General features: G+C 31.0%; 1 protein-coding gene across 2 annotated transcripts; it reads right to left on the minus strand.

The window, feature by feature from the left end:
• Positions 1-23,081, minus strand: LOC129963638 (uncharacterized). Of its 2 annotated transcripts, XM_056078124.1 has the most exons (6): positions 22,571-23,081; positions 17,436-17,571; positions 10,074-10,216; positions 4,849-4,966; positions 4,384-4,509; positions 1-1,409 (listed from the first exon to the last, which is right to left on the minus strand). In XM_056078124.1, exons 1-6 carry the CDS (start codon positions 22,629-22,631, stop codon positions 1,109-1,111), a joined length of 885 nt encoding a protein of 294 aa, XP_055934099.1. In that variant the 5' UTR covers positions 22,632-23,081; the 3' UTR covers positions 1-1,108. The 2 variants fall into 2 exon arrangements, with proteins under 2 accessions (XP_055934099.1, XP_055934100.1); XM_056078125.1 differs by lacking the exons at positions 17,436-17,571; positions 22,571-23,081 and adding an exon at positions 12,865-12,961.
• Positions 23,082-27,803: the final 4,722 nt, after the last annotated feature.

Here is a 27,803-nt window from a genome sequence, read left to right on the forward strand (position 1 = left end):
AAAGTACAAAACTGTACTTCAAAATTAACACACACACACAAAAAAAGCAAAATCTTGAAGTCTAAAAAATTGCCTACTTTGTCTCTTTAATAGTCCAACTCGGAGTGAGTCATGTCTAATAGACTCTCTTAAATGAGTACAAACAAATGTCTAAGATCCGTGCTTCCTAGAACGAGACAATATAGTATTATGAATGGAGTAGACTTAACCATTTTTATAATCATACAGTTAGTACACAGAATTTAGAACAAGCTGTTTTCTGATCTTCGGATACAGCGCCTTATTGAATCGTGAGAACGGTTTTGTAGAGAAATGTAAATATAGCAAGCTGTCCCCAGTTCACTCGCGAGGAAATGGTAATGGAAGCATAATTAGCATGGTTTCATCGTCTTGGGAATCCTTTTCTTTTCCTGTCTTGTATGTCAACCATGCACACATTTTACGGTTCTGATAGACGAACTCACTTCTGGATTTTTCGTCATTTTGTAAACGAAATATACTAGCTAATACTGAAATTCTTACCAAATATTTGACATTCTCAGTCCGCCTGTTTCAAGGAAGAGTTAATGTATAATTTACAATAAGCAATACATACGATTCATAATTTAAAGAAAGCCGCGTCTTGAGACCCTCACATTTTATCTATAGAATCTAGATTTCCATTTTTCGCAGATTTTAGAATCTTAAGTTTACTTTTTTCCGTCTTGTACCCCAAAACGTTAGGTTATTTCATTGTTCTACTATGGTAAAAAGAAAAACAAAAAATGATTTTAATCCATTTTTTTATGCCTTTGAAATCTTTTTTTATAGCTTAAATCACATGATTTTAATTTGATAAATAACTACAAATTGTCATTGTCACATCTATAACGTGTTATCCTTGGAGAATTATTGATGAAGATGAAGGAAGGAAGGAATATATTTAAAGTTTGTAATTCTTAGTGACCATTTTCTGTAACTTTTTTTCTTATATAATTTTCAAAATGTGATACCTTGATTTTCAAATTTTATATTTTTAAACACTCCACTAACAGCTAATCAGTTCATTAATCATCTCGAACGACTTCAGGATTTCAAAGTTTGTTCCCATTTCCTGTCATTCATGCAGTTATAAAATGAACACAATTATGGCGAGTGCAAAAATACGATGAAGAGATCCGCTCGCTGTCCAGCCGTCACTCCTGGAAATCCGGCTACTGTGACGCGTCACCGGTAAAGGATAAATGACTGTCCTAGGCGTCCAGGCCGGCGTGGTATATGGGATGGGCCGAGTGTTCAGAACGTATCCAGAGGTGGAAGGAGGGCTGTACGTCTGCTCCACGTGTCGCAGTGCTGGCCTAGGCTGCTGGTATTCTTGGGTCTCCTGAGCCGCCGTTTCTGCTGGGCATATTTTGTCTGCGGGTTTTAATCTGTAGAAAGAAGAGTTGAAAATTGAATCTTAAGGCAGGGTCTGGATGAATTTTTACTTAAGGAGACTGTGGACTTTGAACTGAGCAAAAAATGGACATAAACATTAAATCTTATTTTCATCGTTTCCTCACCAAAATATATGTTTATATTCAAATAAATTAATTTTATAACATGTATTGTTCATTAAAATAAATATTTCAAAGGCCTAGAGAAAAAAAGCACGTTTTAATTACTTAAAATGATATTGTAATCATCTTATTGATTTAAATATCTTTGAAATGTTCCAAGTGTCTTAATTTTTGAAGAAATTGGATAGAATTGATAATAAAGATTTCGGTTAAACATTAAAAGAAAACAGAGTATGCATTTTATATTTCGAGTTTTGTTTTTAGCTAATTAAAAATCAATTCAGTTTTAGTTTTAAAAAACATAAAATTCCTATGAAAATTCAATAAGTGTAAACAAAAAAATTTCTAAAAAATTAGCATTTAATTGGAATTATAAAATTATACAAAGTTTTATTTCAAATAAATTTATATTGGGTAATAAAAAAATAATAGAAAAAATGAAAAGATGAGTGGCCTGGAATATTTTAAAATTTTAAAAATGTATATCTTTTAATTTTTAAAAAATAATACTTTATTTTAAAAAAATTTAGAAATAAATTTAACGCATTTATATCTTAATACATATGCATAAAAATGTCATAACAATTCTCAAAAATGTCTAATAGAGTCCACCTGCCCCTTAAAAAAGATTGAAGAAAACATCTAAGAAACCAAAATATACCAGTTAAATAACAAAAGTGTTTTTAAAAAAATTGGGAAAAAAGGTATAAAACAGTAAATATTATCAAATAATTTGCTAAGAATTTTGCAGGTGGTTTAAAAAATATGTTACCTAATTCCTGAACTAAAAAAATAAGCTGCATTTATATCCCTCCCTAAATATTTAAATTAGACAGATAAATGAAATGAAATTTTTAATTTTTTCATTCTGAAATATTAAAATAACTATTGAATATTTCTAAATAAATACATTACATTTTCTCTACTACAAGAATTGCAAATATTATGCCAAATTTGAACAAAAAAAATACATTAGTTTTTAATTTCTGAGGAATTTTTTTATAAAAATATTCTACAAAAGATTAGATTTTCAGAAAATAGCAGTTAAAGAAGTAAAATAGCATTAAAATGTATATAAATGCAAACATAAAAATGAGTCCTATTTGCCACAAACGGAGTTAGAAACAAAATTAATAAATTAACTGTTCAAACATTTAGATATTAAAAAAAAACTATTCAAACTCTAATTTTTTTTTTAAAGCATATTTTCGGGAGGAAAAAAAACTCGACTTTTCAATATGGTCACCTACTTTCACTTCGTAATTTCCATAAATTTGTTTGCTGAAATTCTTAGGCATTTTTCTGACAGATCATTTGCAAATTGTGCAATATGTAAATATATATCTCCTCACTTTCTCTCGCACACAATGAATCAATAATGATGAGATTTTTTATGATATAAATAAATAGCTGGTAGGAACAGAGATCCTAACCATAAGCAACACAGAGGTTAAATATTAAAATATTTTTCTTTACACTTTTGTAACCTTTTATTCATGTTTGATATTCCACATGCCTGGAGAATTGGCAATACCAAACAGAATTGATAGGAGTCCAATAACAACTATTTAGTGAATCTGGAATAGTTCCACTGGCTTATTGGCTTAAGGCAGAGCATGGCTTAAAGACAAGTATTGGATTGGAACAAGTACGGGACGTTAATAAAACTTAACCAAACTCAAGATAACATGTTTAAGTAAATCGTAGATTAAAAAAAAAAAAAAAACTAAGCAAAGTAGAGCAAAAGATCAGTTTTTTAAAAACACAATATAAAAGTTAGTTACATAAGTGGGCATTTTTTTAATTTATAAAGCATCATACTTTTTCTAGAATTATGAAACAATGAACTATAAAACTTACAAAAGATAATTAAGAATGCTTTGAGAATGATTTTCTAAAATTTAAACTATGCGTCATTTTAATTTAAATAATTTTGAATAAACGGCCTTTGTAAATTAAATGAGAACACCAAATAAATTTATCACTAAAATACCTTAGGAATAAAAAGAATCTTGTGACTGCGAGACCCATCAAAGTTTTTATAACAAAATAAATGATTCCCTCTTTCATTATTCACTCCTGGTCAGTTGAATGAATTTTGTAACTGTTAAGTTCCTTTGAAGTGAAGTAGGAAGAAACGACAAAAGCAAAGGAATGAAATCCATTGTCTGAAATATTGCTGACTAACATTTAATAAAATGACTGATTCTTATAAGTTGATTTTTTTATAATATTAATTCATTTGGATTGAATAAATTAGAACAATTGGTAGAATTAGAAAAAATGGTATTTATTCGAGGCAATTGATTAAGGATGGTTTTTTTAATAAATTTTATTTGAAATGCTTCAAGACCAGCAAATGTACGAACATTGCTGACAGCAAAATTAAAATCTCTCTTTTTTAAAATTTGTCATTGCAATAAGTAGTTTCCAGTCTTTATTGTGCAAATACACAGTCAATTCGATTTATATGCATGGTTCCCATATTTAGTAGTATACTAATACATTATTGCTCAGTTGTTGCCCATTGGGGGCATGGGGTATAGAGGTATTAGAAATAGAAATCACAGAATAGGAAAATGCCTTCTTCTTATACTGGGGAATACAATGTTTATAGTGTAGTTGTGTTGAATGTATTTTCAATGGCAGGACATCCAGCATTGTTGGGGGGGGGGATGAGTTGTTGGTAGGGTATGCCATCCGTGTTGTTATTCAGGAGGATCCATTCATGCAGTGCCACTTTAATGTTGAAGCACGACAAGATAGTTACTTATTTAATTTTTAAAAATTTCACATTTCTGTGCACATGATAAATATTTCCCATGTCTCTCTCGGCAATACTTACGACTTCGAGACGGCTTCACATCTGGATTTCAAGGAAGACATCGAGTCATCTAGGATGTGCAGGGCCTGGGGGCCACACAGCCTCTGAATAGGATCGGACACGCACTTTTCGTACTGCCTGTAAGCGCTGCATTAAAAGGAAAATAAAGAAATTTAAATTTGACAGTTTGATGAAACTTACGAAAATAGTGTGAAAGCCGTTCAATGAATCTAGTTTTGTGAAGGCATAGTGATAGAATTAAAAATAAGCAAAGTTTAATAGTATCGTCTCCTTAGATTAATTTTTTACGTCATTTTCATATTATTTTAAGTGGATGTTATAATGATTCAAAAATATTAAAACCCTATGTCAGTTTCATTTAGAAGAGCAAAATGAATGAGCATTTAGAAGATTTAATTTGAAAGGGAATCTTATATGAATAATATTTAAACCGTTGTTGCCGAAACACAATGTAAAGCAACCTACCAACATATATGTATCTCTAAAGAATGTGGATTGTATGCACTGTCCACCATTTTCTTAAAATGATGACCGCAGCTTTCCATGGATACTTGTCTGAAACAAGATGCGTACTCTAGATAGTCTGCAATAAAAAAATAGTTAAATTTGTTAATTATTTACTATAAAGTCAAAATTTTTATATAAAATATGAATAATATTTATTATAAATATATAAATTAATATAAAATACTAATATGGCATATATATTGAGGATTGGTAAAAAAGTATTATACAAAAAGCAAGTTACAATTTTGAATATGCTGTTTCATCATTAAATATTATTACTGTATCTATACTTCTGAAACGACGAGTTGCAATCGATGGAGATAAATGAAATGACATGATAAAATAAAATTTCTTTTAACCAGTTTACATTTTTTTATTCTTTGATTAATGAAAACCGCAAAGGAAAAGTAGTTATCATGGGACTTCTAATTTCACAATATCAATTAAATACTTAATTATGTGTGTGTTTGTGCTGCCTTCGGCAACCAGTTGTTCATCACTATGTTCATAGTATTAATTTGACCGAATTATCCAATTTTGATGGACGATGCCTTAACGCAGTGAAAGAGAGTACCATAAACATAGAAAATTCTGATTGCTAAGCAATGCTTGCAAAGTAGTGAAATGAATTGATAAATAAAATTGGTGAAACCAGTGTCGTTGTAACCAGGATCTTCCAAAATTTTATTTCGTGAAATCAATATAGATTCTAAAAGGAGATCTCTAAGGAGATCAATGTAGATTCTTCTTAGAGAATCTACATTGAAACAGTGTTTTTGGGATTTCTCTCAAACAGGAAAGTGGAACAAGCAGTCGACTAATGATGACAAATGACGACTGATGTTGAGATCTTGAGTTGCCATATAAATAAAAACTGGTGCAATCTGACAAGTCAGTGGAGTTAGGATACTGGTTCTTTGGTTTTACCACTTATTTTAAATATATAGATTGCAATTATTCATTTCCAGGGAAATAGCCTATAATACTTTATGAAAGTTTTACTTTTAAAAGTAACTGGTAATAAAGATTTCCAAATAAAACAAGGATGCGTTGGTCAGGCACCAAATCCTGGTTTCATGACCGAAGGTTCCTTATTATTCACCAAATATTTATATTTCTGTGAGCACAGAGATTGCACAAACTTTTAATATGCTAATAAAATTTTGACAGAATTCAAAATAATGGGGGTAAAAAGATTACCTTAACTCTCCGATAATAGATAGATTGAGTTATGTTTAAAAAAAAAACGTAAGGAATATGGGTAAAGTATTCCAATGCAACTAAATTGAATTTATATTTAAAATTTTTATTTATCAATTTGATCCCTACATTTTAATATAAGTTTTTAATAATCAAAGAGCACATAAAAATATTACAAAACAAATTACTATAAAAATAAATATAAATTATTTTATTATTTGATAATTAAAATAGTCAATTCTAATTACACAGTGTTAATAATTAGGCAAATTGTTTTTTAAATGTTAAAAATGTGAACCATACAAATATGTCTCAATATGTTATATAGGGGTTAAATTGATACTTTATATGAAACATACGCATTTATATATTTGAACTTTAAAAATCTTAATGATTTTGTAGGACTTAAGCTTCGTTTTTTTGAAGCATCTTATAAAGTGCATAAAGTTGTGTCTGAAACAGTTAAATTAAACACTTATTTTATTGGTATATACTAAGATAATGAACACTAGAACATGAAATCGAGTAACAATTGCAAAACATATTTCTTTATACAATAAATGGTTGCTTTTTTCTTTCTCTTCCATTAATTAGTTGACCGATCAAAAAAGGTCAACTAATTGCGTTTCAGAGTGGACAGTTTGACGACGAATAATTGTGAGGTGAAATATATGTCTGTAGAGACATAAACAATCGATTTTCCTCTGACTGCAATTTTTGTATTCTTCATTTTCCGGCAGTGCCATTAAAATAGAACAAACGTAGCAAAATGATTACAAACACGTTTTTTTTATTTCAAGGACAAATGGTGACACATATCTACTTCTTATATGCATGAATGAATACGAGATCTCGAAGGTAAAAATTAGATGAGAAAACGCTGCCCATAACATAGGTAATTGCAGGAAAACTTCTTTTATTTTGAGAAGGTTAGCAAGGGAAATTCTACTTTAAATGTTGTTAAGTAATTTTACATTTATTATCAGAAAATGTTTCCTACTAAAAGTAAATGTTTACATTGCATACTCAAGAGATTCGTTATTAATTTGTATTTATTTGTTGTGATTTTTTTTCGTATATTTTCTATCGAAAAAAAATCGTTTGCTTGCCGAAATTGAAAGTGATTTCATCATAGATACTGATATCTTTCTTTTTTTTACATTGTTCTAAAGTCAATATTCTAGCTGTTTTCATTTTTTTTACATGATAAATTTCATGAAATATACTACTTTTACATTTTTTTATGAGTTCTTCACGAAAGTTATTAATTTTCTAAATGACATTATAAAAAACATTTATGTTTTACTGAAAATATTCTTTACCTAAAAATAACCTATCTTTTCGTTCATAATTCACTCTTCATTTAAAATTTCCTTTTTGCAATGCCTTTCCTTCGCTTTCGTTTCTATGTATATGCAGGATGTTTCAGAAATTTTAAAACTAATTGAAATAGTAAGTCGGGTGCATAAAAAAAATATTTTTATAATACAAACAGAACATGGGGTCGCTAATATGCAGGGCGACGGCTGCAGGAGTTCTTTTTTCTTTATAAATAAAGTGAAGAAAAGAAAAAAAAGATACGCTAGATTAAATGTACGACAGATATTTAATGGAATATAAATTCCTAGTAATAGAAAAATGCGATTAAAGGATTGATAACCTGGATGGAAAGCCTTTTGAACTAGAAGGTGAATTCATCTAAATGGACAATACTCTCTACAATATTGGATAGGATTGTCACAGATCAACGAATGAAAGTTGCAGTAAAATTATCATACACATTGACAAAATGTTTAAGAAATAAAAAAAAATTATAATTTGTAGTGTACTTTAATTGTAAATGTATAGTAATATTAACAGTAAACAAATAAAGATCCAGAATTCTATGAACTAAAAAAATTCAGGAATGCTTAAATCAAAACTAATCACGAAAACGAATTGAAACAAACAGGGATCTGCTAACAATAAAAAAAGCAAGTCAAATACAAAATGAAAAACATCGAAAAAAATATTAGCTATAATTCTAACTGGAATGTGAGAAAAGAATGTAATGAATCAAAATAAATAGAAAATAATAAAAATTACAGACTCAGTTTATTGATCTTTGCTACAATACGTTATTAAAAATATAAATGAAATGGGAATTTTTCAATCCCATAGCTAATTTTATTCATGCTTAGCTTTATTCGCACATAGATAAATCAGCCGCTTTAAAGAATTAAAAAAAACTATTTTCTGAGTTATTTGGCATTAAAATATAAGATGGGATTTGTGAATTCAATGATGTTGCAAAGAAAAGTAGGTGAGGATATTGTTAAAATCCGTCCGACGGCACTGGTCTATTCTATTATAGATATTTCCTTTTTATGTTTCAAAAATATGCTCATGATAAGCTTCCCACTAACCATTTTATCTCCCATTCTGAGCAGGATTGTATTATTGACATTCATGCAACCGTATTGTTGCAACTGTTTTATAAAATTGCATTCCAACAAATCTTTGTTATACATTTTATTTGATGCATCTTTTTTCCTTTACTCATTCCACTACAAAAGAACCCTCGTAGTGGCCGCTATCTCATCCATTACCTCATGTAGTTATAAAAATGACTTGTTTGTACTTGCCTGACCGGCTAATATAGTAATATATATATATATATATATATATATATATAGAGAGAGAGAGAGAGAGAGAGATTTAAATCTCCCTGTATCATATTTTCCTTTATCCTATTTTAGTACCGTCCCTGTGATATCTGGATTTATTATTAAGGAATAACCAAGATTAGCCATTAGTGAAAACTGAATTAGTGCCAAATGAAAACACCTTCCTATTCTACTACCAAAATTCATGTTTTAAAATGTATGCTATCTATTTCCTCCATCCTTAATTTAAGGGCTGTATGTAATTTTTTTTTAGTTACAATAGTATAATGATTGAACGGCTTATATTGTTGAGACTGTGCCCATGCCTGAGTTTTTGTATGAGCATTTCTCATCTGCCTCCTAATATTATTAGCACGCTGAACTGAAATACAGTAAATTTGGTCATTATCTTTATTTCTGTTAATAATGAAGGAGAATGTATATATGGGAGGGGGAAATTCTACAGACCAACCGTTCTATCTAAAGCTACATCCCTCTGGGAAGCATCTTAAGTATGGGAAATCCGGAATAGTAGTTGGTTCTTGCTTCTCTGTTATGTACAGAAATGGTGTGAGTGATCTCTTTGGGGGTACTTAAAACTATCAACATTGCAATATGGAATTATTCACCTCCGGGCGATTTTTCAAATTTTTAATAATTTTATTCTTAATTAACTAAAAATAAAGACTTTGGCGGTTCCCTACGGTAATTAACGAAAAGATTTTTACACCGTATTAAAATTGGATATAGCGTAAAATGGATACGACTATCTTTTGTATGATATAAATTTAATTGCTGTGCAATTTCTTTCTGAATTATGATTTTTTAATTAGTTTTTCTACATGTTTTTTTTTTTAATTTGCTGACTGTTTTTATCGTTTTATCAAATATTTAATCGACCCCTTTCTTCCATTGCTGACAGCGAAAGAAGAAAGATTCTGTTAAATATCTGCGCAGTTTTGAGTGAGAAATAAGAAAGAAAGATAAATATTCTTGGGACTTCAAATTTAACAAAAATCATATCCAATTTGAAAACAAATTACCCATTCAATTACGTCTTTAATGGCACTATAATGCCATGATTCTATTAGGAAGGAGCATGTACCTAATAAATAGAACAGGGGTATGATTATATTATAATAACACAACTTAATGCCTGTCTCAATTTAAAAATATTTTTCTGTGGGAACCATAGATTTAAATGAGATTAGACATTCTCATTGTTCTAAACTAGTTTCCTTTAGCAACAATTTGGCTGCTAAAGGAAACTAGTTTTAAGAAGCAAATTATCCGTGCACTGCCCATTTGGTTAGTTTACAACCTCAGTTTCATGCTTACCTCTTCTGTATCTCTCTGAGCTGCAGATGGCGTGGACCGAATCGATGGAGTTGCTCACTGCTTCGTTGAACTTCGTCCTCTGTTCCTCCGAAGAGCAGTCCGTGACGTACTTGCGAACGCAGTCCATGATGTAACTCCAAACCCTACAAAAGTGAACTGGGTGAAGGATTGTTACCTTATGGGTTTAGTTTTTACTTTAGTTATATTAACGTTCCATTTTAAAGCAATAACATTCGGGCTATTTTGGGACGGACCTCGTCATTTTGAATAACGGTCAGATGACGAGGAAGACACCTGATCTATCATCCCCCTCTCCAAACCTCCACACCACACTATACCAGCGGGAGGACGTTTGGCCCCGATGGATTTAACGTGCACCAGACCCACTTATATGACGGTTCTTCGGTGGAATCAGGCCTCGAATCTGAAACCCTCCGATTTTGAAGTCGAGACCTAACTACTAGGCCACCGAGGCTCTCTTGTTACCTTAAGGATCGGGGAAGGAGCGTTGACTTCCATTTTTGAAAGACCACGATGGATATAGCTTTGAATTGAAATAGAAGATATAGAAGAATTGAAAAGACCTTACCAGCGCTGTCGAATCTAAAACAATCCTCGGCTAAGGAGGGTTTCAAGTTCGTCACCTGATTCCATCGAAGTATCGCCGTTCTTGATGTTCTGGTGTATTTTAGATTCGTTAGAACCAAATATACTCAAACTGGTGTGGTGTGGAAGTTTAGAGAAGGGCAAGTGTCGTTCTCCTCATATGACACACGATTCAACATGACAAGGTCCATCCCAAAATATCCTCCAAAATGGGAAGTTAATATAAGTAAACTAAACCAAGTTTCAATATTTAACCAGCGGAAGAGGTCTCCTCAACACTCTCTAATGAAGGTGTTAACGCAGAGAACGTCTTGCATGGTGTAGGTCTACGACAGTTACGAAATATTAACCTATGGCGTGAGTTTAGCATTTTTATTAATCTATTACTTGATCCTTGGCAACTTTTTTTAGCAATAAATCCTTGGTGTTTTAACAGCATCCGAAACTCGTATTTGCGATTTAGACACATTCTTCCGAACTGATTGAAAGAAAAATTAGGCAGAAAATGGTATTCATAGTCATAAAATCTCATATAAAGCTTGATACGTTTAAATCATTGCGTTTACATGTTTCTGAAAATTTCGACAGGTAGACTGCTAACCCCTTGTTGGATCTGGCTCAGATTTTAATAAATATCTACGTTATAGATGTTAAATCTGTGCACCGAATTTTATTTATATAGCTCTCCTCGTTTTGTAGTTATAAGGCTAACTTCTATGCATAGACAGACAGACAGACTTCCTCTGGACGGAATTTGCTCAAAATAAGAGCCTATACCAAATTTCATCAGTATAGTTCAAAGCATTTTTGAGTTCTCTTTGTCACAGACAGACATTTTCAAATGAGTTTTTTTGAACTGAGGGAAGTCTAAAACAAGAAAATGGGTCAAAATCCAAAGTCCGAAATGTTTGACGATTCTATTACTTTTTCTATATTTCGTGTACGAGAAAGTAAAAACATGACTGCGTATTGAATAATAAGGTGGGGAGTGTTGCGCCATTTCTAGGAAAAAATTGCTATAGATTAAGTACACTAGAAAAAGCATTGCTTCCTTTTGAAGAAAACTAAATGGAGAGAGAAAACCAGAAAATGCATGCAAAGAAGAATGTTGCAAGAATGGAATTTTAAAATGAAAGTCCGAGTTCCGAAATTTTTTCTATTTCTTGAGACTTATCAGAAATCCATATTCATTTCATCCGGTTCATGCGAGCTCCATATTTTGATAACTTAGACGAGTGATACTTCTGAATGAAATAGTTTGGGATATTCGAGCTCTAAACTTAAACCATTCAGGGTGGTCTCCATAGAACTTTTTCGCATGCTCTGTCATAAGGGTAAATGTGTGAATATTCGTTGACACAATCACTACAAAACAGAGAGTGGGATAGATAACATTCGGTACTTAGAATGAACTATAGTGTGGATCCAATTTTGAACCGATTTCGGGTTCTGTCGATCTGTATTTTCAGAAACATATAAACCTTATAATTAAAAAGCGCAATGACTTAAAAGTAGATTTGGTGTGTGATTTTGGGGGTTCTGTGTTGGTTTCAATAGGTTGGGAGGAAATGCATCTAACATGCAGCTTTGATTTTTGGATATTTCTAACCTCATGTCAGTGATGAATCGCCAAAATTCTCACTAAGATTACACAAAGTTTTCAATAAAAATGTTAAAGGCTTAATATTTCGTAATTATTGCACGCCAATGCCATGCAAAACACTCTGTGGTATAACACCTTTATTAGAGAGTATGCGGGTAAGTTTTGGGGACTCCGACTGGTGTTTTGGGTTTAAAAATGTCGCCTATGCATATGCGCATTCATGTATTGGTGCTTCCTAAAGCCACGTTCCGACAACCTGTGCCCGCCTTCAGTCTGGCACATTTTCCCCTTTTCCCTTCTCCTGTGGTTTTCCGAGGTTCTTTGATGTCTGTTCATTTTACCGACAAATTGCGGGAAGCTCCTAACCAACGCCCACAGGCGAGAGTGGCCCAACAATGGGTTAGTTTGTGGATTTATGATCAAATCCGTAAGGTCACAGGTCGTCAGAACGCGGCTTAAAACGGGTGCCTAATACCTTTCCTTGTCCGCTGGTCTTTACACCTCTGGGAACGAAATTGTCTTTATTTGAAGTCAATGTCATCATATCTATCCTCTTCCCACTAGAAATAACACACTACTTACCACATTAGGCATTCGAAGACAATATCACAGTCTAAAATCGAAACCACTTTCTTTCATGCTGCATTGCCGCTATTTTTCAATGGCTGTTGAAAGTGATGTATCGCATTTTTTTCAAACTATGAAACGAGAGTAAAAACACAAACAAGCGGAAAATGAAACAATTTTTATTTTTATCATTGGGAAGGATGCGAGCCGAGTCAATTAGCGTGTCCGCATCCAGACAAGGGGGACCCAGGGCTGAAGTGGTTGGGAAATCGGAAGTGGGATCGCGCAACGAGCATCCTCTTGTCTTTCAGTGAATGGGTCTTGTTGTTTGTTTTTCGTTGTTCGAGGGCGCGTCGACATCACTGCCAAATCACTTGTTTGAGGGTGAAAGTGAAAAAAATGACGCCAATTAGGCACGCCCTCTTCTTTTGGATGTTCACCCTGCGGATGAGTTATTATCAAAGTGAATCACTGAAATAGACTGCCATTGGCTAACACTGGCAGGGGGAAAATTCGAGAGTCATAGCTTAGAATCCAAAAATTATATTATAATTGCAATCATTCAATGGTCAATCTAGTTCTTTCAATGAAGTATAGGCACTCAAACTTTCACTTTCTTGTACAAGAAATATAGACAAAAAAATGATTATAATCGTCAAAAAATTCGACTTAGAAATTTTTATGTTTCCTCGTTTTGGACATTCCTCAGATGGGTTGAAAAAAATATTTCATTTATTTAAATGATGACTGTTCATGAATACGATAAACCTCAAACGAAATACCTTGAGCGAATGAAATATACTTGCCGTCTTTGTGCCAAAATTGTTCATCTGTATTTCATATATTTAAAATAATAATTTCTAATCATCTTAAAAAAATGAAATTTTGGTATGTCACACTGACATTATAATGTACGAAATTTTGAATCGAATAAAAATAAGGCAAGAGGTCCAAACGAGTTTTCTTTTAACTTCTCTATCCCACAAGAATCAATACACTATAATAAGAAAACATACCAAAAGTTATAGGGAAAAAACATTTGTATTTTTTTTTTTTTTTTTTTTTTATTATTTTCTCAAAATTATCCATGAGTCCGAAGAGATATTTTTCTAAAAGCTTTTATGTAACATGAAATATTTCATATTTATAAATATGGAATTCTGCTGTCGATTTTTTTACCTATCTCCTGATATACTAGAAATATATTATTTTGTAATCGTTCCTTATCTATTGATAATCTTCAAACAAAAATGAAACAACACATTTTATTACTTGAAAATATAATCTCTATTATTCTGTATAGCAGATTCCAGATGGCATCCCATTTGTCAAGCCTATTATTTTTTTTTAAATATGATCTTGGCTTTCTTTTTTTAAAAAAAGTCGTGAAATGTTTTTGTATATTTTTTTCGAATTTTAAATCAGATTATAGTTGATTTTGAAGAATTTCTTATTTAATTGCTCTATTTTCTCAGGGTTCGATGTGCAACAGGGGTTTGGTAAGGTCGTGGAGAAAGATGACAGCTTATCCGTTTGCCAGAACGAGACGCTTTTTCCAAATGGCTGCATCGATTGTAGTAAGTTGTTTACAGTTCTTGTGCGACGTGATCGTTTCACAACACAGGCTATTTTGAATGAATAATTCCGATAGTGTCAGCAGTTTTGAAAAAAAGCAGTCCCGCCCTTGCGACGTGCTCTTCGATCTTACCTGGTTTTCCCGAGCACTGAACATCATTACATCAAATAGACTTCTCATCTCTTTCTACAACATTCTCATTCATCTACAACACAATGTAAAAAAAGCTGTTCAAGCGACCAGGGTGGGAAATGGATGAATGCTGTACTCAAGTACCAAATTTGGAAAATTATCCATACTTTTTTAAGTGGTGAAATTCTGTGAAATTATCAATGCTCAGTTTCATTGCAATTTTCGTAGGTGTCATTCTAGGGTTTTCTTCTATTAAAGCACCCACAATACCGTCATCAACATCCAAAGGCTGTCCCAGTTTTAGTAAATCTTCCAGAGTAAAATCATCATCCCTAAATCTATCAAACCATTTTTTTTTTTCAGGTACGAAGAACATGAGCACGGTCTAAACAAATAACGAAATGTTTTTGTTTTTTTTATGCAATTCCAATATTTTACAATTTTCCGAAATCCTAAAAGCCTTATATGTCGAAAAAGGACCTTCTCGTGATCCCTTTTTAAAAATTTGTTCTTTTCCAAAATCGACATATTGTATTAATATTCAAAGCTGCATGAACGAAAGACACTTTTTTATCTTTCATATGCAAGCAATACACCTAAATAAAGCATCGTTCTTTTCTGATAAAGCATGCAAAAATATTTGTTCCAAATAACAATGTAATATGTTTATAATTTTAAACTCTTAATCATCACTTGCTGTATAAATTGAATTAGATTATTTCTTTCTCACACATAGCGACATCTAGTAATCAATTTTTAAATTTCATAATATTTATAATTAAGAATTTTGAAATAAATAAAGGATTAAAGAGCAGAAACTAGGAAAAATGGATAGATTTAATACATACTTTTATTAGTGCAGTAAAAAGTAAAAAATTGTCATTTTTTACCGAAATTTAAGCTATATTATAATAAAAAATTAAGAAAGGAAGTTTCACAAGGAAGAAATTTCTATACATTTATTCAAAAATAAATTTATTACAAAAGACGGATGATATTCTAATAAAAAATGTGTGGAGTTTGTAACAAAGTTTTCGATTTCGAGTTCAGAAGATTGCGGATTCGAAACTTCATTTTGCTGTTCACATGTGAAAGTCTGGATGAGATTGGAAGCATGAATCAGGTTCCGAGCATGTGGACCTGAACCCTGTCATTGGGACTCAAAAGTCCTCACATCGTTGTGGTTTTTAAATTTGAAGAGTGGGAAGTTAAGTGGAGGGTTGTCCTCGTGATGTAGGCCGAAATTAGTATGGAAAGAAAATAGAACTTAAATCGAATTAAATTAAATTAATTAAAATGTCTCTTATTCCAGTAGCTTAAGCTATACACTATGCTTTTCCCTTTTTAATGAAAAGTAAAAGTTTATTTTTGCATTCAAAAAAATGAACTGAACCTTTATTTCTGCCCTTTGATAATTATTCAATAATTGAAAAGAAATTTGGTATGATTTTCTTTCTTTTTTCTGTTTTGTAAAAGAACTTGAAGGGCCTTCTGTGACTGTGGAAATACGGCGCAATAGCTTTTGTGAAGAGAGTGAGTTTCTAAAGTAAGAGTGTGCTTAAAATATCAGTTGAATGATTTTGCACAAGTGCTTTAAATAATAATCCGAATGGAATGTTTTGGCTTATTCAGATTATCGGACACCTATGAGCAAAAACAGAAATCGGTTGTTCCAAAAAAATGGAGCTGTTATTCCTTAATAAAATTAAATGCAATACTTTAATTCAATGTACCAATCTATATTTTTAAGTATTGTAACGAAACTTGTTCTAACTTGGAGCGGTCTGAATGGTTCAGTGGTAGGATGTTACGAACTAAAAGCAACCGTTCGCACATTTATATGACTGCAGGTAAGTTGCCTAAAAATTGTTCTGTTATTGATTTACTTTTTTTTATTTCTCGTTTGTTCTAGAATGCTCTTGTGATTTCTGTATCTCTCTAAATCTGGAACATTCGAGTCATTTTGTCTTGTCGATTAAAAACCGATGCAAGGTTTAGTTCCTTGAATAAAGACTCGAGTTGAGATGAGCGAGTGTTGTCTTCGACTTCAGTTAACACAAGGTTTATCTACGCTAATTTCATTTATGCGACAATATGATGGTGTCATCTGTTATTAAAAACCCAAAATGCCCTTGTAATGCATTCATATCAAACTTGTATTTCCATTTTGTACTTTATGTTCCGTTCTTTTGTTAATGTTTGAAATGCATATGGTTTTCTTTATTTATGATAAACGAGACTGTTTCTGTATCTGTAGGTGCAATATAGGACTGACGATTCAACTAGAACTCAGTACTCGGAACTAGGTTTATAAATAATTACGTAAGGGAAAAAATGTGCCCTTCAGTGAGGTTTTTTTTTTTTAATCAATAAAAAACTAACTGAGATTTTTCGTTTATTCTGTGATATCTTCCGAACATATTTTTATCCGTTTTACTATTTAGAAAATTTATTTTTTGAATGATATAAATTAAGTTGCTGTGAAACTTACTTAATATTGTGGATGTTTGAATACCGCGAAAGACAACATGCAGTTAGAAAGCAAATTACCGCTCAGTTACATGTTTAATGGCACTGTGATGCCATGCCTCCATTAGATATAAACTAATCAAAATCGCCCAACAAATAGAACCGGTATAAGGTTATTTAAATAACATGGCTTTATGTCTACCACATTTTAAATTTAAAAATAGTGTGTCGAAAAAATCATAAACAAATTACGCATGACTTAAATGAAATTAAATACGGCAATATTTTGGCCAAATCAGCTGGTCGCCAAAAGCTGCTAACATATATGAGCAAAATGAATGGAGTAATCGCAAGTGCAATTGAGTAGTACACTGCCACAACTCCGGTACTCCTCTGATTTGTGACTTACTTGCACATTCCTTCTATCTCGAGTTGAGTGATCGGGAACATGTAGCGGACTTCGTTCAGTACGGGCTGCATCATCCCAGTACAGTTGTGCAGTTTCTTCTCGCAAGCTTCTCTGCTTTCGACTGCCATTACAAGGGCTGGGGAAAAACAAAGGTAGATTTATAATAATTATAGAAGCTAAGTAAAAAAAAAACTGCTTTCATTACACATTCGATTTTTAGGATGTGTATTTACATTAAGCATTCTAACGATCCATCGTTGAAAATCCAGCGTCCACATTATTGTATTTTGTATTGCATGAGTAAACATTTTACAGGAAACCTTTTTATCTCAGAAAAAATGAGAAATCAATGCAATGATAAGAATTATTTAATGCAATGCAGTTATGCAATGCAATCATTAATGCAATGATAAGAGATACTGAAAAATTATCTTTTAACAATAATTATTCAGGTAATTTGAAATACCGAGTAATTAAATTTCTAAAATCACTCAACAGTGTCCTAATATGCAACTAAAATTACAAAAATACTGCTTTGAAGGCCATTTTTTTTTGTCCGATAACAAGAGAGATTTTTATTATTTTTTAATGGTTTGAAATTAATGTTTTCAATTTTTTTTCATAATATATGCAAGTAACAATGGTTCATTTCTGTAAAGACCAAAATAAACTGCTGAAATCTAACAAAATAATATCCTTTATCAAAAATTTAATCAAACGAAAATATTGACTAAAGAATTTAATGCACTGTCGGGAATAAATAACATTACTCATGTAACTTGATTTGACCCTTAAAATATGTTTTTATTCTTCCTGTTGTTTTCATTTCCCCCCACCCATGCTCTGAATTGATGGCAAAACCACTAACTTCTAAGAACAAAGAAAATTAAATTTTCTTACATTCGAAAACGCTTTAATAAACTATATAAATTAATCTACGAATGATATAGCTTACTTAAATGAAATTTATAAACAAACATTGAAATAGTTATTCAGATGGTATTTTTCGAAAAAAAAAAAAAAAAAAAGGAAGAAGGAAAGAAACTCCTTTCGGCATGTTGGAAGACAAATGTAGATAGATTCCTTATCATCTAATTATTATTTTAGACAAAAATAATTAAGCATTACATATGAAAGCCTATATTTTATTTCTACAGCATTATTCAGTATTTATTGCAAAATAAATTATATTAAAGTAACATTTATAAATCATTGTGTAATGAAGGCATTGAAGCAAAATTCATAAAACAAACTCATCTCGAGACGATAAAAATTTTGAAATTTTGAAAAACAAATTCAAGTCATATTATAATATTAGTTGTACCAATCAAGAACATAATAAAAGAATTATTATCTTTAATATACACGAATAAGAAATAACTAGAAATGAACTGCGCAGACTATCACAATTTCAGCCTGGAAAACAGTTATTAGTAGAATAGTGTTAGTTTAAGTTCATCAAGACGACGCTTGACAAATATTTATTCTAGGATAACAGGGGAAAAACAACAACTAGGTATATACATATGTAGAAGGAAAAACAAAACAAAAAAGTTCCCCCCCCCCCACACACACCGTTATCCCACCGAAAAGCTGCCAGTCGAGAAATATAACAAGGAAAAATTTTAAAAATTGATTGTTAACTTTCGTTCTGGTTTCGGGCTCTAAAAGCCATAAAAAGTGCCGAAAATCCACTTCCTTCAATAATATTAAAAAATTTAAAATTCCTCTCTCAGTGCTTATTATAGCAATATCTATTAAGTGCCGACTCCTTAAGAGTAATAAATAATTTTTTCTTCATCTGAAAATTGTACCTAAAAAACTATAAATAAATTATCTAGAAGTTGGAAGTGTGCAGGAGGGGCAGGAACTCCATTACGTATTTGTTCCGAAGGTTCCAACATCATACTATAATGTTCCAGCTAGTAAAGGGTCCGCGGCGACCTGGTGGTAAGATCTGGATTTCGAAACCAGAAGGTTTCAGGTTCGGGATCCTATTCCACCGAAGAGACGCCATGTAAGCTTGTCCGGTGCATGTTAAATCCGTTGGGCGAAACGTCCCCCCGCTGGCGTGGCGTGGAAGCTTGAAGAGGGGAGTGCCAGCTTAGGTGTCATCTTCCTCATCTGACAGTGGTTCAAAATTATTAGGTCCATCCCAAAATAGCCCTTGTGTTGCTTTAAAACGTGACGTTAATTTAACTAGACTAAACTAAACCCAGCTAGTATGACCTGATGAGAAAAAGAGTGAAATGCCTTATAAAAAATTAAATCCTCTTAGAATTTAAATAAAAATCCCTTTAGTAGTTTAGTTATCTTAAAGCTCTCTTAATTTCAATTTGTATCAGCTTGTCACTCATTCTCTGCTAACAAATAATTTTGTAGGTTTGAAGCTCAATTTTGCAATATGTCCCCAAAAACAAACAAAAAAAAAGTTGCATTCCTTTCCAGGTCAAAAAAAAAAAGTTGCAGTCCTTTCCAAGGATTTTAAAGCTGTAATAAAAACAATAAAGAAAGAAAGAAAGAAAAAATAAAGAAAGAAATAATAACTACTATTACTTAACAATTAATGTCTAGGCAAAGAAAAATTTTAAAAGCCGATTTTCGTTACTTTTCATGAATTTTCATGAGAGAGCGAAGATGTTCATTTTAAAAGTATTAATCTCCCCCATTATATTTCATATAAAACGGCGCCTTTTCTAAGGTATAATGATATGGAAAAAAAATGATTTTTAAAAAATTCATCCTATAATATGTGGGCTAACGATTATTTATAAAAAATATGCATCCTATAGAATGGATTTAAAAAACGATCATTCATTAAAAGTAGAAATACTCCTTCGAAATACATTGGAATCATCAATACAAAATTCCCAACCTATTCCATTCAAATGCAAACACTCAATTTATATGCAAAAACTGAAGATTCACCGAAATCAGATTAACCAGTTTTTGAGATTATCAAGTAATTTGAAGAATCCAATGATATTTACAGTCTCTTTAGAATATAATCCTGCAAAACTCCATTCATTGTTCCAGAAAATACTCCAGAAGGCAGTCTGACCACGAGACTACTCTGTTCTAAAGAGCATATCAACCTATCAGTTCTTGAATAACGCTTGTTAAGGTCACGGCTAAAGGACAGAAATCAAAAACTCCACTTGGTAATAGCAAAATCCAGCATTTATAGGATTACCTTCAATGAGCGCCTAGGTGATAGTTGATTTTTTTTTCTGTTAGCGAACAAAATGCATATGAAAGGAAGAAAATAATGCATTGACACGTTTCCGTTTTACCTGCTATCCATTGTCAATGCATTGGTCTTCCTTTTAATTTATATATCCTTTTACCACACTAAATATTCCTTAAAAATAAACAGATCAAATTAAACATTTGCTGCTATTCGATATATTCCAGGACAATGTTTTCAACTGATAAGTGTTCGAGGTTATTTCTACTTTTCAACTCATGGAAAGCACTTGGCCTCTAAAAAGATCAAGAAGAATTTTTCTCCTAAATACTGAATTAAGCTTAATATTCTGAAAGCTTACAATCCTAACCTTCAAATAATAATAAATAATAAAATCAAATATTAAATCTGAATCCTTCAAATAATAAATGAAAGCTGTTGTTAAAATTTTGGAATGACAATTCAGCAATAATTATGATGAACGTAATGCTAAAAGATCCGGAGAACTTTAGCTGCATTAAAATACTGCAACACCAATGAATCCTCGTTGAGTCTTGCGAAAAACGTGTATGCGACTGGATTGCTACGAAAGTTAAAATTCGTTGAAAAGTTTTACCATCTATACATTTTTAAGAATCCTAAGAAACATATAATAAGATAATTAAGAAAGATGTTTTAATAAGATGATTAAAAATAAGCATTACATTCATTCAATATGACTCAAAAGATCTTCAACATATGCGTTTCGTTTCGTTAAAATTTAATTCATGACCAAGTAAACTTTATTCTTCTTGTAAACTAAAACGTAATATATAGTACTTCTTCCGAATTATTCTTAAGAATTATTCATATTCATTATCAGCGTGTTTATTGCTGTTCTAAATAAGGTGAAATGAAGAATATTTCAAATGTATACATATAGTAATTCCAAGAAAAATTACTATAATCCGAAGATTTTTATTTTTTTAGTAATTTTTTTATTATTTTTTTTTGTTTGCCTGTACACATTTTCTTACTTTACTTATTTTATTTATTACAAATACTCAGAAGATTGGCTATAACGCCATTAGATCTCTAGACTTCCAATATTTCTGAGCTTTATAGTTTAAAAACACAAGTGCAGAGCCCGAGTCAAGATGAATAGCATGAAAATGTTTCTTACTTTTGATATGTTGAGTTTCAACTTTTCATTCGCAATGAAGAACATGGCTGATGGAAAAATTTTATTGGATCATTAAAAGTATATTTAAAACGTTGCAAGAAAAAAAAACTGATTTATTAGATACTCGTAAATCATTTTGGTAAAAAAAAACATGTATCCAGCAAATTTTTTTATTGATTTGTTAAGTTTTCTTAACATTTGATCACTTAAGATTATAACTTTTATTGGATTATAATAACTAAAAAAGCTGGGCGGCATTATTTACTCTATCATAGCCTTTAAGAAAAACTTAATAATAATCTTAACGCGAAACAAAAATAATTTATTTAAATTCTTTAAGTCACTAAATTCTATTTTCTATACCAAAAAATAAATTACGGAGTCGTGACTCTTAACATTCAATTGAAGTAATCGAATCTACAACTTACCAGCATATTTACATTGAAAAATAAACGCGGTATTTATCGCACAGATTAACTATTCTTTCTTTTAATTTATACTTCAACTTTTATATATGTTCCTTCATTTTGAGCCAAATTCAATTTATTTCTTATATTTTCCTTCAATAAGGATTTTAATAATATGTGATTTTGTTTAATCCTTAAGAAAATGCCTTCTTCATTCTAAGCTCAATAATTTCTTTAACAGTTAATTTATATAACTTGAAGTATCCTTTGATCAGTATTTCTATCTAAAGATTTTAGTTCAACATTTTATCAAAGCAATTTTCATAAGACAAAGTGATTGCCAACTGAATTTAAAATCGAACAATAGCCCAGTACATACCTGATAAAAATATGAATACTGTTGCTACGTAGAACTGCATTTTTCTTATAATTTGAAACATAAGAACTTGCTGAACTGAAAATGAGGTAATCCTTTTGAGGTTATACAAGCAGTTCAACACACTTTTTCGTAATTAGCACTTCGTAAAGAATTGGTTCATATTTAGAACTAAACAGCAAATTTATCCATTCTGTATTGATTGCGTATAGCTTTAACTTCACTGTACAAAACTAAATCTGGCATAGAGTAAGCAATTTGTTCTCCTAATGGTATTTACAAAATATTAAGAGTGCGAAACTTGTATTCACATTCTACTCCAACCACTTTTATCAGAATATGGAAGACACATTAAATCGTTTAAGTTATCTGACTCACTATTTCAACACTTCTGTATCGGTGGCAACAGCTGAAGCTTTCCGATTCCACCTTTTTTTCACGTGAAGTCGTGTGATTTACAACTTTCAATTGGTCAGGTCAATCGTGCTCTTCAACAAGTCGCGCAAAATTCTCCAGCCCGTTGACCACCCGAGCGCACTTCCAGGACATCCGCCATATTGTGATGGCCACTGTTTTTTTCGGAAAAATATTCTGATTCGTATGAAAGGCGGTGACATCGAATTGTATCTCCTGTTAAGTAATGAATGGACTGCGTGTTGTTGAATGGCAGGACAGTTTACAGACAGGGTACAAGAACAATGTCACCCTAAAAGTTCTCTTTCGTAAATCGTTCATTTAGGGTCGGGCCAATGGAATATGCAAACAGTGTACTATTCCCGGATGGTACAATTCAGTTCTTCAATGCAGAAGTAATGTCATGTTAAATGTTCTAAATTATGGTGTGTCCTCTTTGGGAGAATATGGAGGGGAAAAAAGTTTAAAAAATTCAGAATATCATTGTCCGCTTAAGAATTTGTCCCATCAAAATAAATACACATATTTAATACTGTATGTATACTAACAAAAAAATACTTGCTTTATAAAGCAAAACAGGTCGGAAAAAGTCATTTTCTTTTTCTTTTTATGAAGCTCCATTCGATATGTTTGATTCTTTTCTTCTTAGAGTGACGATATGTAATGAAATTATATTACATGTTCCAGGAAATCAATTTTCAATCTAGGTATGTTGATGACAATTCTGGATGTTCTGACATTTTTAACCACATCAAAATGCACTTTCTTTCTAAACTTAAAGCGGAAAGAGTTCATTCAGATGAGTGGTCCTCAGTTGAAATAGAATACAAATAAGTATTCTAATCTACAATCTAAAATAAAATCTTATATTTTTTTAGCAAAATTCAATTTTAATAACAAGATCACTTACGGAATTTCCTATATTCAAGTTATATGAATATGAAAATACAAATCGCTTGGCTGTCAATCCTTTGGTGGATTCGTTCAAAATTTAATGAGAATCGACCATTTAAACGCCAAAATTGCGTGCCTAAATTTATCAAAACGGGAATCTGGCTTTTTACGTTCTACAGTTATATTACAACTTTCATAAAAAAAAATCTATAAATTTGATGTAAAGAACATAACCAAATTTTATCCGTCAAGCTAAAAATTCTTTTGAATTACTGTGTTCACAGAATAGATGTATATCCAAAAATGCGGGGATTTTGTTCTCTGAAACGCAGAGAACGCATTCGAAGAACGATTGGAACGATTTAACAGATTTGAAACACAGAGATTCGTCAAAATCTCAGATTCCAAATTTTTGATGAATACAATACGAGAAAGTAAAAAGTGAAAAAAAAAAATGGAATTTATTCTATTAAGAATTTTATAACAAGAAAATAAAAATAAAAATTAATTTTAAAATGAAATATAAATATTTAATTAAAAAACTTAATTTCAAATAAAAATTTTATGAAAACACTCAATTTGTAAATACAGTTTTACGTAATATTCAAAAGACGTTATATCAACAAACAAAAATATATATGATAATTTTAAAACAACATACAATTCCAATGGTTTTAGACAACACTAAAAAATTTCAAATGCTATTGAAAAGAGGCCATTGTTTTATGTTTTAAAAGTGATCATCTATAAGCTCAAATCAACTTTTTGCAAAGAAAATAACTTTTTATTATATTTTAATGGATTTTTTTTTTCAGGATTGCATTTTTGATTACGATTGAAAAATCAACAGTTTTAAAATAAATTTAAATCAATTAATTTATTTTTAAATAAATTTAAAAATAAAAATATTTTTTAAGAAATTTCTAACTTTTGTATTTAAATAATCCTGGAACTATAACCCTAGAAAATATCGCACATTTGTCGACTTAGGAGAATAAAATATTCTCTTATTAAAATCACAAGGGAAAAACTTCTTTCATTTTGCTTTTATGCAAATAGAGGAGCATCATTGCTTCTCACCTTATTCAAATCATGCCTTTTTAATGGTAAAATAAATTGAAATTAAATTCTAGATGATCTTCTTTTGGACTACGTATCTACAAATTATGTTACATATATATCTTTCTTATAACATTTATTTCAAAAGATTTTGATGGAAACAAATAGTTTGACAATTTTTGATTTAATAATGAGATAGTTTAAGAAATAATTAACTTAAAAAGTTGAAAATAATAGGGTTGACCTGGAAATGAACTCCAGAACTGAGCAAATTTCTACTATTTATGAGGGTTCTTTTAAAAAGAATTACTCTAAAGTATAATAATAATATTACAGTACAGTATTATTACATATACAAACAATCCTAAAAAAATAATATTTGGCGAAAAAATAACAAATTATAGAAATAGACAGAAGTTACAACGTAAATAATAAAATTAACAATAAATGGCTGTGATCATAAAAAAAAAATAGGCAATTGTATCTTTTTTGAAACATTAATAAGGTATGTGTCCGCCTCTCATTACAATACACACGCTACATTAGTTACGTATATTCTTGGCCAGTTTATCCCAAAGAATTTGAGATAAATTATCGGAAATTTTTGAAACTCTTATTTAAGAACCACAAAATAATCATGCACACCACTTCATTCCATGCAATCTTTTATTTCCAATAAAATTGTCAAAATAATAATAATAATAATAATAACCACGTACGGTGACAGCGGGTATTAACATTAATGAATATTAGTTTCCTTCTAATATTATTACGTATGAGTTCATGATCCTGTACAATATGAATAAAAATAAAGTCAGATATTCCGATAAATTATTAAATTTTTCTGTTGTTACGAATTTGTAATCTTACTTCATAGCACAGTTGGCTCTACTCTAAGGATGACAATTTTACGGATAACTCGGATGGATACCGGGCGGATGCCGTTTTAATGACCTTGGCGGCATATTTCACTACTATCTTAGCGACTTCGCCTCGAATTTGGGATAAAATCGATGATTTTAGAGTTTTGGCGATAGGACCATAAGAAATAAGACGATTCTTCTAAAAATTTCTGTGCTCTGCTTCGGAAACTATAAAAAGCCGAGAAACTGGAGCTGGACTAAAAGCTGGAGATTAAGCAGAATCACTTGGGCGAAGTATGAGCTTTGTGTCAGTTGAATGGAGTCATGTACTGAGTATCGACTAATATAGCTAAAGCGAGGAGACGGTGGAGAATTGCAGACCTTTGAAGGACGGGAATAGTCGACTGAAGTCTCTCTGCCTGCTGAGTTATGTCTGGCTTCTTTGTGCTTTTGGGATTATCTACTACCGATAATGCTACTGGTGTTTGCATCTCGTCTGTGTTTTTGTCGTCTCTATGTTCATGTATTCGTGCTGAATAAGCGTTGCTTTTTGTTATTGAGCCTATTGAACTATTTCACCATATACCAACTATTCTTTTTGCCTAACTTTGCATATTGGCAGCTTTTTTGTCTTAAAATGAATCCTTAAATGTTGACATTTTCATGGATCTGAATATCTATGTTTTATAATTTTTCATTTTTACTGCGCTTTACTAGTTGTATAAATATTTTCCTATTTCCGGATGGATGTGAAACTTTCTCAGCTTCGAAGAAAGATAATCGATCGCTCTGGTTATTTTTAAAAATTTTGTAAATTTCTGTTTTAAAAGATTTTCTTTTGATTAATTTAAATAGCTGAATACATATTATTATTTTATTACTTTCATTTATTTTTATATTTCAGAAAAAAATGTAATATAATTAACATGCGGTTATGTTATGCCAGCATGCGCATAAACATATCTGCTTCTTGGATTACGCTCTAATCGCGACACAAATCGATAACAGTATTCCGAACTAAAGTACGATTCTTGGACTTGTGACTATGATTCAGTTTATTTTTTTATTAAATGTTTTATTAGAAGTCATCGTAGAAATACGAGATAATTAAAAATTGGGATATTTCAAGAATTGATTATCCCTTAAATATTGATATCATATGGTTTTAAATTGGAAAAAAAATATTTTCAATTATTAATTCTTCTCTTTAAAATCATTGTTTTTATTCACTGCTGATCATTTATAACAGTTCTTATAAATAAATATCATAATATTTTGTTTATTTTTATATATTAGATGAGCAACTAGTATTTTAAATTTATTTTTGAATGATACTTGCCGGATTTCATAATTTCATAGAAATGTGAAGTGGAAAGATATTTGAAAGGAGATGACTGTATCAATGATTAAAAAGAAATCGATTTTTTAAATAGGCAATAAGTTCGATAATGATTGAGGGTCAAAAACTGTTGGCCTTTCGCAGTAATAATTTGCTTTATAGATTTCTCAGCAAATAGTGGAACGTCATTTAACTCCGCTGATAGACCTGCAGGGAAATGGCGATTGTGTATGACAAATTAGACAGCGATTTGATTCATGCGGCAAAAATATGATTTCGCCAGAATACTATCTCTATCAAAAACTACCCTGTATTTTGATCAAATCCTAATTCAACAGATAACATGGGAAAATCTAGCCAGAAAATAGCTTAAAACAGAGATTGATTGCCAAGATTCATGCAAAACTCTAGACAAATAGAGTACGTGAAAACACAAAATCTAGTGAAATGACATTAATTATTTGCATGTTTGGAAATGTGTTTAGGTTTAAATTTGTATTCATATATTAATATCCATAAATGTGGGATACGCTATTTTGTAAATTATTAAAACAAACAGTTTTTAAAATTTTCCAATAAATAAACTCTAAATAATACATACTTTAATAAAAATAATAATAATATTCATTTTGTTCTTACTTTTTTGTTGTTTGTATTTTACACGTGT

This window comes from Argiope bruennichi, chromosome 3, assembly GCF_947563725.1.
Source record: "Argiope bruennichi chromosome 3, qqArgBrue1.1, whole genome shotgun sequence".
NCBI lineage: Eukaryota > Metazoa > Arthropoda > Arachnida > Araneae > Araneidae > Argiope > Argiope bruennichi.